This window comes from Eufriesea mexicana, unplaced genomic scaffold (genome assembly GCF_001483705.2).
Source record: "Eufriesea mexicana isolate 0111107269 unplaced genomic scaffold, ASM148370v2 scaffold106, whole genome shotgun sequence".
Taxonomy (NCBI): domain Eukaryota; kingdom Metazoa; phylum Arthropoda; class Insecta; order Hymenoptera; family Apidae; genus Eufriesea; species Eufriesea mexicana.
Window position 1 is genome coordinate 851,493 of NW_016908282.1, and position 14,205 is coordinate 865,697.

Sequence of the window (14,205 nt, forward strand, 5' to 3'; positions counted from 1 at the left end):
GACACGAGTAAACACGTGTGTTGGATGTATCGACGCTATCCCGAATCGATCAAGAATGCACAAAGGAATTTTTACGACAAATCAATGGCTTCTATTACGGTCTACAAGTAGAATCGTAGAAGTATGTCTGTTTTTTGACTTCTTTTTTTTTGAGGTTATATCGATTCTTACATGAAAAATCTATACTTCGAACTGATCGTAGGCGCACGTATTTGCGAGGTAACTGTATGACGTAACGACACACCAGTTGCTATATTCTGCAACTATGCCAACGTACAATCATCCATGAGAATGCAAGGCAAGCTGAATCTTCCAGAATACTTCCGTTACTTTGACCGTTAAGTTACGTTTCGTTTTTCATTCGTGCAGCTTGGATCGATCGGCGGCAGAACGTTTACGAATTTCTAGTCCTTGGTATTAATTCTAATCGTTGGTTATCTTCGGTTCTAGTCAGTTCGACTCGTTATGTTTTTTTTTTAACCCACGTTTCCCCCTAAGTTATTTCGTAATCGCACAGTGACTTAATTCGTTACTTAATTTTCTTTGTTCCTTCCGTCTCTTACACTCCTTTTCCGGTCAATTTCGTCGTCAATCACCGACTACCTGGACGTTAATCATCTATGAAGTCTGAATAAATTTCGAAATGCATCCAAAGATCTCATTCCTCGGAAACAGAAATCGTTTCGACGAACCTAACCTAACGAAGGGTCGTGACTGTATTGTTCTACGGTGACGAATGTATCAGTATTATTTCTTCGTTACGATCGGACGAGACGTAATTGCATCGAATTAAACGCAACCGTAAGACTGGTTATTTCGCTTTAGTTTACTGATGACTGTTCTATACAACGTTTTCCGTGCTCTGCCGCAGCGGTTTCTTTTGTTTTTCTTTACGATTAGTTGTCGCTTCCGCAAGAGGCTGCGTCCTTTTATTTAATCGCAAAAGGGTGAACGTAGAAAAGACGCGTGATAAGGAGACCGAACACGAAATCATTCCGTTGCATTAGCTTGTATAATTGTATAATTTTTGTAAAGAACAGAGAGAAAGAAAAAGAGCGTATATATATATATATATATACACACACACACATATATATATATATAGATAGATTATATTATATATATATTATTATATTATATTATATCATACTCTATTGTATGAACACAGATATATGGTACGTTGATGCTACTTTTCTCTTTGGTCGTTTTTTGTTTTTCAAATTGTACTACGTAAGCTAATACGTCGCAGAATTTGAGCTTAAATTTCGATCGCTCTTCAAAACTCGGTGCTTCGTTTTTTATCTTGTTGGTTTTTAAGCTTAAGCTTTTTTCTATGATTATCGAAAAGGGAAGGCCTCTATTATTTAATTCATGTTCCTCCGAACGATCGTGTCCGTTCATCGAGTCGAACGCACGAGCAATTCTTTTTCATGGTCGTTGTACGACGTCTGTTGCAAACTGTCACAACTGATAGGCGGAATACGATCGTTTTCTCTCTGTCTCTCTCTACTTTCCGTCTTTGTACAATCGAATCTGGATCGCCACCACCACATTCGCCAAACGATTTCACGAGCACTGCGATGCGAGAACAGTCGTCGAAATAGTTATCGTTCGTTTGGTGACGACGATGCCTTCAGATCGCGTGAGCGGTGAATGTGGACGGCGTGCCTCGTGCTTAATTTATATATACCACACGCACAAAGATAATACGGTTATACTGCCGGAGTGAAGTCAAGTCGATTCGACCGATTAATCGAATATTGTCTGATCTTGACTCGATTCCCTACGTCGTAGTTGTTTTGGCGCGCAAATTATCAGAGCTGCGCGCGCATTCGTGTAAATGCGACTCGTCGTCGTCCGATGGCGTCATTGTCGTTCGAGCACAAGTTGCGCGCGCCGCATTGCGTCATCTGTTGCGTAATAGCGAGCCGTATTGCGTCATCTGTTTCGTAATAGCGCGTCCTATTGCGTCATCTTTTTCGTAATAACGCGTCGTATTGCGTCAGTTGTTTCGTAGTTCGCGCGTTCCGGAGAACAATCGTCGGGAATCTCTGTGTTTCGCTACTCGAGTGACAGTGCTATTACAATATTCGATTTTACTTTCGAGAGACGTACTCTGTAACACCGATTGTACGACTACCATAACGATTGTAATACTATTTCCACTGGTAATAAAATATTCTTTTGGTATAACTGCTTCAGCAGTTGACGTGCGGTCGTCACCTGTATTATATCCTGTCGCGTCGATATAATACCAATCCTCGATAAACTCGGATTAATGAAGAACGCACGCGTGTTTGTTATTTTCAGAATCTCGTGTGCTGTGCTAGTGACGTACTGGAAGGAGGTCGTGGAGTGGTTCGCGTGGCTGTCACCGTCTCGGAATTGCTCAGGTTCCATCAGTCACGCTCTCCGTTGCAGACTGCGTCATCGTCGAACATGCCAAACCACGTGTCTGCTTAGCGCCAGACGATATAATTCTCGAAAAAAATGCTCGTCGACCATGAAGGAAATGGATTCGCAACCACATTTTTCCAACTGTGTACCAAGGAAGAATGGACCTAGCAGTAACGTTTTGTCGCGTCTTTCGTATTCGAGGCACGCGATTTCGTAACGCGTACAAAACCGACGAGTCGTAACAATTCTCGGTTCAACGATCGATCGATGCCATAGGGAATCGATAGTCTCTAGACTTTTATACTCATTGTACGCGTCGGGTAATCGCATTGTCTGATCACTTATGGCGACTTTCTAATCAAAAAAGAAAAAAAAAAAAAAAAAAAAAAAAGGAAGAGTAAAGAAAGAAAAAATATGCGACGCGGCATTAAAGTATTGAACGCAACGTTAAACTGCAATCAATTATAACTCTCGACTATAATTATACGAAACTTTTATATCGGAAAGACAAAACGTATCTTTGTACGAGAAAAAAAAGTAGCCGAAATTAGGATAAAATCGTAACCGAGTTTTACAAAGAGGTTAGGCTACGACGCGCGAATGTAACAGTCATATAGAGGGTTAATAAATATCGGAGACATTTTCTCGGGCTCAATTTTACGAGACCTCTATGCAATGAAAAAAGTTCCTAGGCGCGTGTAATCGACGCTTTATATTTCGTAACTATTACACGTTATATAGATATATAGATATATATATATCCGAGCATTATCTCGACCAAGATAATCGTTTTGAATGATTATGAGAAAAGAATCGTAATACAAACTTTTTTCGTTGTTCCACCGTTCAACTTTAATCCCAATAAAATGTCTTCTATATCTATTAACTTCCTGTATATCCGTGCTTTCTACTAGATGGTAATTGCGAGGCATTTCGATATCGTAACGTGGAACAATAATCGATCGATCAAATCAAAACACGAGGAGCGATAACGCGATTTTGTACTCGATCAAAACGAACCCATTGAAATTCTATCGTTATTCGAATTAATCTGCAGTTAATCCAAATAATTATATTCGGCGATTGGAGCATGCAGATGCAATCGAAGATGAATTCGCGTAACTTAAGACGAAAGTAGATCGATATAATTTTACGCGAATTATTTCGATCGGAGAGATTCGATGCATTTTATTTGTTACAGGGCATTTGGTTCGTTTGTTCCGCGATACTTTACGATTTCGTTTATCTCCGAACAAGATACCAGGAAGCTGGACTTTTTGTCACCTTTTAGCCTAGACACGATGCACGCGTGATCTACTGCGGATGAAGTAGGTCTCTGCGCGAGTAAATGGTAAGTTAGTTAGGACGTTTTCAATACCACCGACGATCGATAACGAGCTCGGTCGATCGATCGATTCCGATTGTTCGCGACAACTTCTAACGAGGTCGTCGTTGTATCGCATATTATTCGTACGTTTACGTAAAATTAAGGCCTAGGTGTTCACAGCAACGTGTACCGTCAGCGTTGCATAAATTTTCTCTTGTTTCGCGCGCGTTATTGATCAATTTTTCTTCTTTATTTTTTATTTCACTTTTTTTTTTTTATATATATATATATATACAATTTCGTCGCATATTCGATACGTCTTTGCGGTCGAAGTAACGATTCCGTGTACAACCACGATTCGATAATAATTCCTGAAACGATAAAACCCCGTTAGGTGCTAAGTGTAATATCGTTAGTGGTAATTTCCTGTATCGTTGCAAGATTTGTTTAGGATATTTTTTTCCCCGTTTCATATTGTCGAAGAGCGATCGCGTGAAAGAAGGAACACGAAGGATCTCATGTGACGTGATCGGTGAGGAGTCGAGAGACTACGTCTCGGTATCTCGTCGGGGTGTTGCAACGCGCGTTAACGATCCCGAGCTGACCGGCGAGACGCCCACCGTGGAAGATTGTACCGTGTATTCGTATTTATTGTGCCAAAGATATACATTAATTTTTTCTCTCTATTTCTCATCGAGGACGAATCTTTGCAGGTAAGCGACGGCGTTCTCGAAATAGTGTGGAAGAAGGAATGACACTGCTGGGAATGTGGAAGCCTCTGCGACGAGGTTATGTGCGAATGTGGGCGGAGGATGGCGCGACGATCGCGTGCCTTTCGCGTCTGTCGATCGAACGTCCGTATCTCCTGCGTCGACTTTCAAGCGAGATAGACGCGATTCGTTCTCGTCTTTCGAAACTCGTACGCTCGAGCGCAGCTGCGTCATCGTGCCAGTACGAAAACTATCCACTTGTCTTCTTTCGTTTTTCTCCCCCTACCCCTCTCTCTCTCTCTCCCCCGTCTTCGGTTCTCTCCACGATTATACCGTTACGTTTAATTCGTTCGACCAGCATACACACACGTATACACTTCTCCTCGTTTATAGGTATATGCGAATTCGTCAAGCGACGCGTCGCAGCAGGATTGTATCGTTGGCTCAAACGAAAGGCGTTCGCGTTTATCGAAGGCGAACGCACCGCTGCAGCGACCGGCCATTGCTTGGAACGTGTCGATCGACTGGCTACCGCTACCGACAGTATTACCGATCGACCCACCGACAGATGACAGACCCCTTTGAACTCGTCCCGAAAAATTACGCTATCCACCGCTGAGCGCGATTGTCGCGTTTCACCCAGTCGATCGATTCGCACCAAACGCTTGCCCGCTCGATTTATACCTAAATACACCGCACGTAATATATTTAAAGATTAACGGATACAGTGTATAAAAATAAATCGAAAAAGTCTACGTATACATGGTGGCCGTTTTTCTTCCGCTCTCCGGGAAATCCGATCCCTTTTGCTCGTCGGGTACAGAGATCCCAACCAACGAATAACCGTCCACTCTCTTCGACGAGCTACCCCATTATCGAAACGCCGCGGTACCGAACTCCGAGAGGAAGCGAGGAACAAGAGCCGAAGATAAGAGAGACGAGCTTATTCGGTTGGTGGCTCGCGGTCGAAGCGGTAAAACCTGGAGAAACGACGTGGGTGGACCACGGTAGGCGGAGTTGAAAGCTCGAGAAAACTCCATTTTGTTCGAGGAGGGCGGTCTCGGTGTTCCACCTTCCCCTCTACCAGGTGGTACCACCTTGGGACACGATCGACCTCCTCGAGGTGGAGGGAACTCGGACGCGAACATTGCCGAACAGGAGTTCGCGATACGCGTGTGCTCGCTGCTGACCGGTTCTGCTTCTCGTGTCTGCGCTCGTCGCGTGGCTGCGCTGGCTGCGTGGAATCACGCGCTCGCCACACTCTCACCTCTTCCCTTGACCCTCCGTCAACTGTCATCTGTCAACCGTTCCCCTGTTCTTCTCGTCGTTTCACGGCCATCCTTCCGTCGGCCATCCATCACCCGCGAAGCGCCATCGCGAGATTCCTCGAACAGGTGGATCGCCGATCGCGTCGCGACACCAGCTAGAACGCGGATCCGTCCCGATGGTGGAAAAGTGACGTTCGACCGTGCGATCGGCAACGGATCGGCAAGAGATCGATAAGGAAATCGACAAGGAAATCGGTAAGAGATCGGTAATAAATCGGCGAGGAATCGAATATCGAGAAGAATCGATGGAGATTGAGAGAAATCGGTACGAAGGCGCAGTGTACCGGTCGCGTGGAACGGAGGAATGATCGATGATCGAGCTGTCGATACGGTCCGTTTACGGGACAAGAGTGAATCCGATAAATACACCGGCGACGAGAACACCAGCCGAGAGATAAACAGACCGGGAGAAAGGTCGACGAGGCAGCAGCGACTCGAGGCACCGAGTCCATTGATATTTCCAGGTAAAGCGAGTCCGTGCCACGTTGGTATACAAACTTCGTTCACGAGGCAGTTACGTCGTATACACTGGCTACACCCGTGGCCACCGATCACCTCAGTCTGCAATGATACGCGCCGCTGTTAACAATCTCGCCGATTACGCGCTACCATACCACGCTGTTCTGCCTTTCGTGGACCTCGCACTGGCAAGTGAACGTCGAGCCGATCGAGTGGCCAGGAACCGCGTCGGCTGTAAGTGTCACCGATCGAAGAAGATCAAGATCGAACCGCGAAGACTGGACGAGTCACGAAAGACGATCGGATCGAACTGATCGACAGCTCTCGCGACGATCGGACGATCGCGAATTTCACGGACAGATATGAAATTTCCGGTGTAACGCGGTGGCATTAGATACCGGTCGATCGATACCGGATAACGATTCGGAATTTCATTATAGAAGACGATAAGAGAAGCACGAGGGCGGTCGTTATCGCTCGACAGCGAGATAGAGGATCGTGATTAGAAGTCGTGACCGATGCGCGAAAAAAAGAACGTAATGCGTCGCGTTTCTCGATCGAAGATCGGTTGACCGCGCGATAGCAAGCGTCGAGCCTCCGCGACGTTCGCCACTTTGACTTTGCCTTTGACTCTATACCGATCCGAGCTCACCTCCGATCCGTGGACCACGACGAGGGCGAGTTTTCCGTACACGAGGACGAGCAAACGAGTGTACGTGACCGGATGAATCGACGATACGATCGATCGAACGTCGACGTGGATATAGACGAGGACCTAGACGCGGACCTAGACGCGGACCTAGACGAGGACACGGACGACATAGACGATATAGACATAGACATAATCGGTCACTATTACGCGGTCGCGGTTAATTGCCGTAAGATGCGGACCGGTGAAAAGAGAACAGTGTTACAGAAGTGCTATACGCCGTGAAAGGACGTTATACATGTCTCCATCCTTCCCTTCTTCGCTACGGTTCGACCAGTGAAACATCGTGCTGGACAACGATGGATCTCAGCACGACCCCTAGGAGAGTGGCAGAGGGCGACCTTCAGAAGACCAGGGTCGCCAAGAGTGTCTTCAGCATCCGGAGCCTGGTCGACGTCGAGGAGGTGGAACTACCCGCTGCCGAGGATTCGGAGAAGGCGCAAAGTGAGTCCTGTCAACCTATCCCTTTTTATTTTGTTTCTCTTTTTTTCCCATTTCGTTTACACGTATCCGCGTAACGCCGACTGTACCTATCGAACCCAAACCCAGTTGTATTTACGATTCATCCGGCTGGACGTTCTAGCATCGCGTTCATTCGAGTATGCGATAGTCCACAATCGTCTACGTCGTACCCGCGACCGTATCCGCGCGTTGTAAACACGCCAGACCCTGCGAGACTCATTGAGGCCTCGGGTGCCTGGTGCCGGGTGCGCGGAGCGTCGTTTGGAATTCCGAGGCGTCGCGTGGTCATCGACGGACGCAGGATTTTCCTCGCGACTCGTCCCCGATCCCCTGGCGAAAAGGGATCGGGATGGACAGAGATCGAAAACAGACGCGGAGACGATGGTGGAGACGATGGTGGAGACGAAGGTTCTAGGAACCGCGAGCCATTCGACATTCCACGACCGAGAGAAATGCTCGTTGAAGCGGACTTTTTGCCGCTGACCGCCTTTTGTGCTCGCTGCTTCGCCGGGAACAACCAGTCCTTGTACAGCAATCGAGTCAATTAAGGCTCACTTATACTCGGTAAATTGCGATAAGACGACGATTAAGTTGAAATTAGTTCCCTGCCCCCCTGGGGACCGGCAAAAAGTGTATCAATGTCGTTATTGCCGACACGTATCGAAGGTAAATTAATACCCGTTTCCGACCGCTCCAATTAAACGTTACACGAAACCAGCTGGCTTTCTTTGCCTGCACGATGGATCGGTGGCTATTCAGAGCAGTCGCACGGGGGACCAAGGGCTAGAGACATCGACGCGACGTCGCAGGGTTTCGCCTATCTATAGGCTCCTGCCCTCTACGTAGGCCCCTGCCCCGAATACAGGCTTTTGCCCTTCGTATAGGCTCCTGTCCTCTATCTTAGCTTCTGTCCTTTATACAGGTTCCTGCCCTCTATATAGGCCCCTGTCCTCTATATAGGTTCCTGCCCTATCTATAGACTCCTGCACTCTATATAGGTCCATGTCCTGTGTATAGGCTTCTGCCCTTTATATAGGCTTCTGTCCTCTATATAGATTCTTGTCTTCTCTATCTATAGGCTCCTGCCCTCTATATAGACCCCTGCCCTCTATATAGTTCTGCTCTGTATATAGATTCCTGTCCTCTGTATAGGCTTCTGCCGTCTATATAGGCTTCTGTCCTCTATGTAGGTTCCTGTCTTATCTATAGGCCCCTGCCCTATCTATAGGCTCCTACCCTCTATATAAGCCCCTGTCCTTTATATAGACTTCTGCCCTCTATATAGGCTCCTGTCCTTTACACTCTATATAAGCTATTGAATTCTACATAGTCCCCTGCTCTCTATACAGGCTCCTGCGAGATTTCTTTGAATAACGAAGGTATCGGGGAGAGAAGTGCTTCTTTTGGGGGAAAAATCGTCGCGAATTACACGCGGAAACGCGTTCGACGTTAATGGTCGTGCTCGCGTGTTATCGGGAATTAGGAGAGACGCGTTTCGTGGGATTTATGGAGACGGGTGAGATGGGCAGAGGGTTCGCAGGATAGAAATTTGGAAGGAGGTTGATTAAGTATACGTGTATATCGATATGGAAAGTGTTCGACGCGATAGCAGCACTCTGCTCGTTCGCTCTCGAGAGGCGTACGAGATCGAAGTACTCGAGATTTACGCGAGATTAATCGAATAGATTTCTCGATGGTTTCTGTAAGTGGTTTAAGGATGGATCTCGACACGGTCTTGGTATTTTATTTCCCGTATTTACATGTTTGAAACGCGAAATTTGCTTAGAATTGGGTCTAAAAGTGTCCCGAATGATAGGAAGTCGAAGCCCGTTCTTGAGATTTACGCGAGATCTATTCGAGATCTATAGAAGTACTCGAGTTTGGTATCGGAAAATGGGGTCTAGAGGGATCTGTTCGTCGAGACGTTAAATTTCGCAGCTTTATACTCTTAAGACCTACGCGAGAATTGTTTAAGCATTCGAGTTGGAGTAAAATCGGTTACGATCCGATTTCTGAACGTCGAGGACTCGCATTCGTCGGGATAAGAAATATTTTAGCATGTTTAAACTCGAGATCTATGCGAGGTGAATATAAGTAATGGTAAGACCGAAGATCGATCTAGAAGACACTTTCGCGATAGAAAATCGTTCATGAACCGATTTTCAGTCGGCATGGAAACCCATTCGTCGCGATATTAAACTTTCCAACCTATCTAGCTTGAAGACCCACGCGAAACCTATGTAAATATTCGAAGTCGATGTAAAAGGCACGGGGAGAATGGAAAATCGTCCGAGAACCGATTCTCAAACTTTATGAAAATCAATTCGTCCCGATATTAAACATTCCAACTTATTTAATATGGAGACCTACTTAAGGTTTATATAAGTATTCGAAGACGATCTAAAAGGCACCTTCGCGATGGAAAATCGTTCGTGTACTGATCTTCAGTTGCCATCCAAATCCATTCCATCCCTTAAATTTATGAAAGAACCATATAACTACCCGAACCCGATTTAAGACGCAACTTAACGATGGAAAATCGTTGACAAACCGATTTCCAAGCATCACGAAAACCCATTCGACCCCATATTAAAAATTCCACCCCATATGTCCTCTCGAGGCTTATGTAATACTCACATAGCCACGCGAATCCGATCTAAAACGCATCTCAATGACGGAAAATCGTTGCCAAACCGATTTTTGGACATCACGAAAACCCATTCATCCTCATGTTAAATATTCCACTCTATCGGTCCTCGAAACCTATGTAATACTCACATAGCCACGCGAATCCGATCTAAAACGCATCTCAATGACGGAAAATCGTTGCCAAACCGATTTTTGGACATCACGAAAACCCATTCATCCTCATATTAAATATTCCAACTCATCTGTCCTCGGGATCTACGTAAAACCCGTATAACCACTCGAATCCGATCTAAAACGCATCTTAACGACGGAAAATCGTTGCCAAACCGATTTCTAGACATCACGAAAACCCATTCATCCCCATATTAAATATTCCAACTCATCTGTCCTCGGGATCTACGTAAAACCCGCATAACCTCACGAATCCTTTCTAAAATGCATCTCAACGACGGAAAATCGTTGACAAACCGATTTCTAGACATCACGAAAACCCATTCATCCCCATATTAAATATTCCATCCCATCTGTTCAGGAGACCTACGTAGCACTCGCATAACCTCACGAATCCGATCTAAAATGCATCTCAACGACGGAAAATCGTTGACAAACCGATTTCTAGACATCACGAAAACCCATTCATCCTCATATTAAATATTCAACCCCATCTGTCCTCGAAACCTATGTAATACTCGCGTAACCTCACGAATCCGATCTAAAACGCATCTCAACGACGGAAAATCGTTGCTAAACCGATTTCTACATATCACGAAGATCCATTCGTCCCCGTATTAAATATTCCAACTCATCCGCTCTCGAAACCCACTTAACACCCACGTAACCACCCGAATCCGATCTAAACCCGGCGTTAACGACGGAAAATCGTTGACAAACCGATTTCTAGACATCACGAAAACCCATTCATTCTCATATTAAATATTCCAACTCATCTGCCCTCGAGACCTATGTAACACTCGCATAACCTCACGAATCCGATCTAAAACGCATCTCAACGACGGAAAATCGTTGCTAAACCGATTTCTACATATCACGAAGATCCATTCGTCCCCGTATTAAATATTCCAACTCATCCGCTCTCGAAACCCACTTAACACCCACGTAACCACCCGAATCCGATCTAAACCCGGCGTTAACGACGGAAAATCGTTGACAAACCGATTTTGAAAGGCCGCGGAACCGCGTCGGCCGCGTACTCCGCCAGGGCGAGTTCCTAGCTGGTCGATATGCAAAACAGCCGACGACCGCGATAACTCGCGTTACTCGACTTTCCTCTCTCGGAAAATAAATAGCAAATTACCATTTAACCGTTGCCGATAAACCGAAACGAGCTCGCGCGATAACGGAATCTCATTCCGCGGGCGCAGCGTATCGCTTCGTTATCGGGTAATTAACAAGATAGCGCGCCGATTAACAAATTACGAACGCGGGGTCGTCGATGAGACCGGTGCTCGCTCTGCCAACCATCCGCCAGCTATTACCGAACACCTATCCTTGCTGATCAATGATCCTGTGTAACGTAAACAGTCCCCACTCTGGCCACCGTAGTTTACGTTATGGTAAAACTATGCACCGAAATAGCTCGCCTCTACTATTCCTCTTTCACGTTCCAAACGTCATTCACACGATCGCTTTAATTTCCCTAACAATGTCGCCGGTTAATCGGCCCGTCATTTCATAATTTTCATAATTTACCGCCTGCTCTAAATACAACTTAACCCGGTCGTTCCCTTATCCTCCTCTAATCTTTTTAAACGTCCCCGGTACGTCATCTCCTCGCGGTCGCGTCCATCGCGAATAATGGCCGACAGGGCCTTTCGAACCACTCGCCAAAGCGAGTACCAGTCTACCTGTCCACTAGGACTAATTTTCAATTGGTCTTGCGAGAGACAGAGAATGGAGAAAGCGGCTTTCAGCTGACACTCGAATTTTTGGCGAGAATTCGTTACGAAATTGCCTAGCTAGTGTTAGGTTATGGGGATAGGCTCATGAAAAGCACAGTGTGCTCGATTCTGCGTTTCAGGGGAATTCTCTAACCTGAAAATCCTGATTTTAACGAAAGTGTACGTAAGGGAGATTTTTGAGCTAGAGTACCTCGACACGCGTAAAACGCTGAAATACTTCCGCTAGACCACTGTACGTGTCAGCGATTATGAAAGTGGTCCGAGATAAAAATTTAGGGGAAATTTATCTCGAAATTTTAGTTCGCGTTCGTTCAGCTCCCGATAACGCGTTTCTAGATCGAATTTCTAGTTTTATCGGGGATAATTTTATTAATTCGTGTTTGAAATTCGGGAATAAAGTGGACGTGATTCGGGGCGGTTCTATAATTATCGGTGATAAGGAATAGGTGGACAGTTTGGGGTTTCAGAGGTGTTCTGAAGGAAATAGATTGGCTGGTTGAGAAAATACAGGTACTTGTGTATTCCAGCCTCGGGCATGCATCGAAACGAGTATGACAGAGTGGAAAATTAATGGAATTAACAGTTGCATAATGCGGAGGATTTATATCAATGTAAACAGGTATAAATATTCCGCGTTATGTAAGAATCCAGTGTAATTTATGAATGCCGTTACCGTCGAAACTGCTTTATTACTTTACATATTTATCAAATTTTACGTATTTATCGAATTTACACGCGACGAAGGCCTTAATGAGTGGGACGATTAATACAAAAAGAGATAAAGCTACTTGGTTTCGTATATTTATATAACTTTATACCGCTTTTCTTCTTTATGTACTTGTTAAATTCAAGGGGTACCGTTATCGATATTAAAAATTCCGTAAACGCTGGAAATATTAAAATTTCGACATAGGAGAATTGGTAAAATATGAAATATCCTTTGTATTTATTTATTTTGAGATACAATGGCAAAAATTTCGGGACTTATGCAGAAACCGTTAGATATAATTATAGTGACACGATGGTGAACTTAAAATTATTTTTTCGGAAGGTTCGATATTAAAATCCATAATGAGCTAGAGGGTCGTTATTGCGCTGCGTGGGGTTAAATTAGTATCGCGAAAGTTAGCGTAATCAGTGGCCATACGAGTCTTCGTCGATAACCGGAAATGGTGGCCGAATAGTTGTCAGAACTTCGCCAATGAGACTCTTCGAAGGGGGTGGTTCGCGGTCGATTGGCTCGGGAGTAGCGAGGGTCGTCGCTCGTCGAGGGTTCTCCCCTTTGAATTCGACCACCCTTCGCGAAAGAAATGGCGGCTGGGATGTCCTTGCGATTCCATGCAATTCGCGTTCGATGGTCTATCCGCGTTGGGGTACGAAACAGTCCCAGAGAGAAAAATTGCGAATGGGGTGACGACGATTTGGGTTAGGATTTGGGTGTTCACATCGAAGATTTTTTCCTTCGAATTTCACCACCCTTTGCGAAAGAAATGGTTGCTGGGATGTCCTCCGATTCCATGCAATTCGCGTTCGACGGTACATCCGCGACGGGGTAAAAAAGGGCCCCACAGAGAAAAATTGCGAATAGGGTGACAACGATATAGGTTAAGATTTAGGTGTCCTCGTCGAGAGTTCTTTCCTTCGAATTCGACCACCCTTCGCGAAAGAAATGGCGGCTGAGATGTCCTCGCGAGCCCATGTCATCCGTGTTCAGCGCTTTGTCCGCGTCGGGGCACAAAATGGTTCCAGAGAGAAAAATTGCGAATAGGAGCGATGACAATTTGGATTATGATTTGGGTGTCCTTGTCGAGGGTTTTTCCCTTCGCAAAAGAAATTGCGTTTGGGATGTCCTCGCGAGCCCATGCCATTCGCGTTCGATGGTCTATCCGCGACGGGGTACGAAACGGTCCCAGAAAGAAAAATTGCGAATAGGGTGACAACGATTTAGGTTAGGATTTAAGTGTCTTCGTCGAGGGTTCTTTCCTTCGAATTTGACCACCCTTCGCGAAAGAAATGGCGGCTGAGATGTCCTCGCGAGCCCATGTCATCCGTGTTCGGTGGTCTGTCCGCGTCGACACACGAAATGGCCCCAGAGAGAAAAATTGCGAATAAGAGTGATGACAATTTGGATTAGGATTTGGGTCTCCTCGCATTTCCGTTTCATAGTCGTTGTTTATCTATAAAGAGATACAAAATGGCCCAGGGATTAACACGCGATGATCGAATCGACGATAGTTTGGGTATT

The 14,205-nt window shown here is 45.5% G+C and overlaps 1 protein-coding gene across 2 annotated transcripts in view; it reads left to right on the forward strand.

Moving 5' to 3' along the window:
• The window catches only part of Lrch (Leucine-rich-repeats and calponin homology domain protein), a 31,087-nt gene extending 27,141 nt beyond the window's left edge, over window positions 1–3,946 (forward strand). The window contains exons 13-14 of one of the 2 annotated variants that reach the window (XR_001890747.1): window positions 2,311–2,567; window positions 3,599–3,946. Coding sequence is in view for 1 of the 2 variants with exons in the window: in XM_017910560.1 (XP_017766049.1) it covers window positions 2,311–2,463 (153 nt within the window). In the remaining variant the exon portion in view is untranslated. Of the gene's footprint in view, window positions 1–2,310 lie in introns of both variants that reach the window. The other variant, XM_017910560.1, reaches the window with a different exon arrangement.
• The last annotated feature ends 10,259 nt before the right edge of the window (window positions 3,947–14,205 follow it).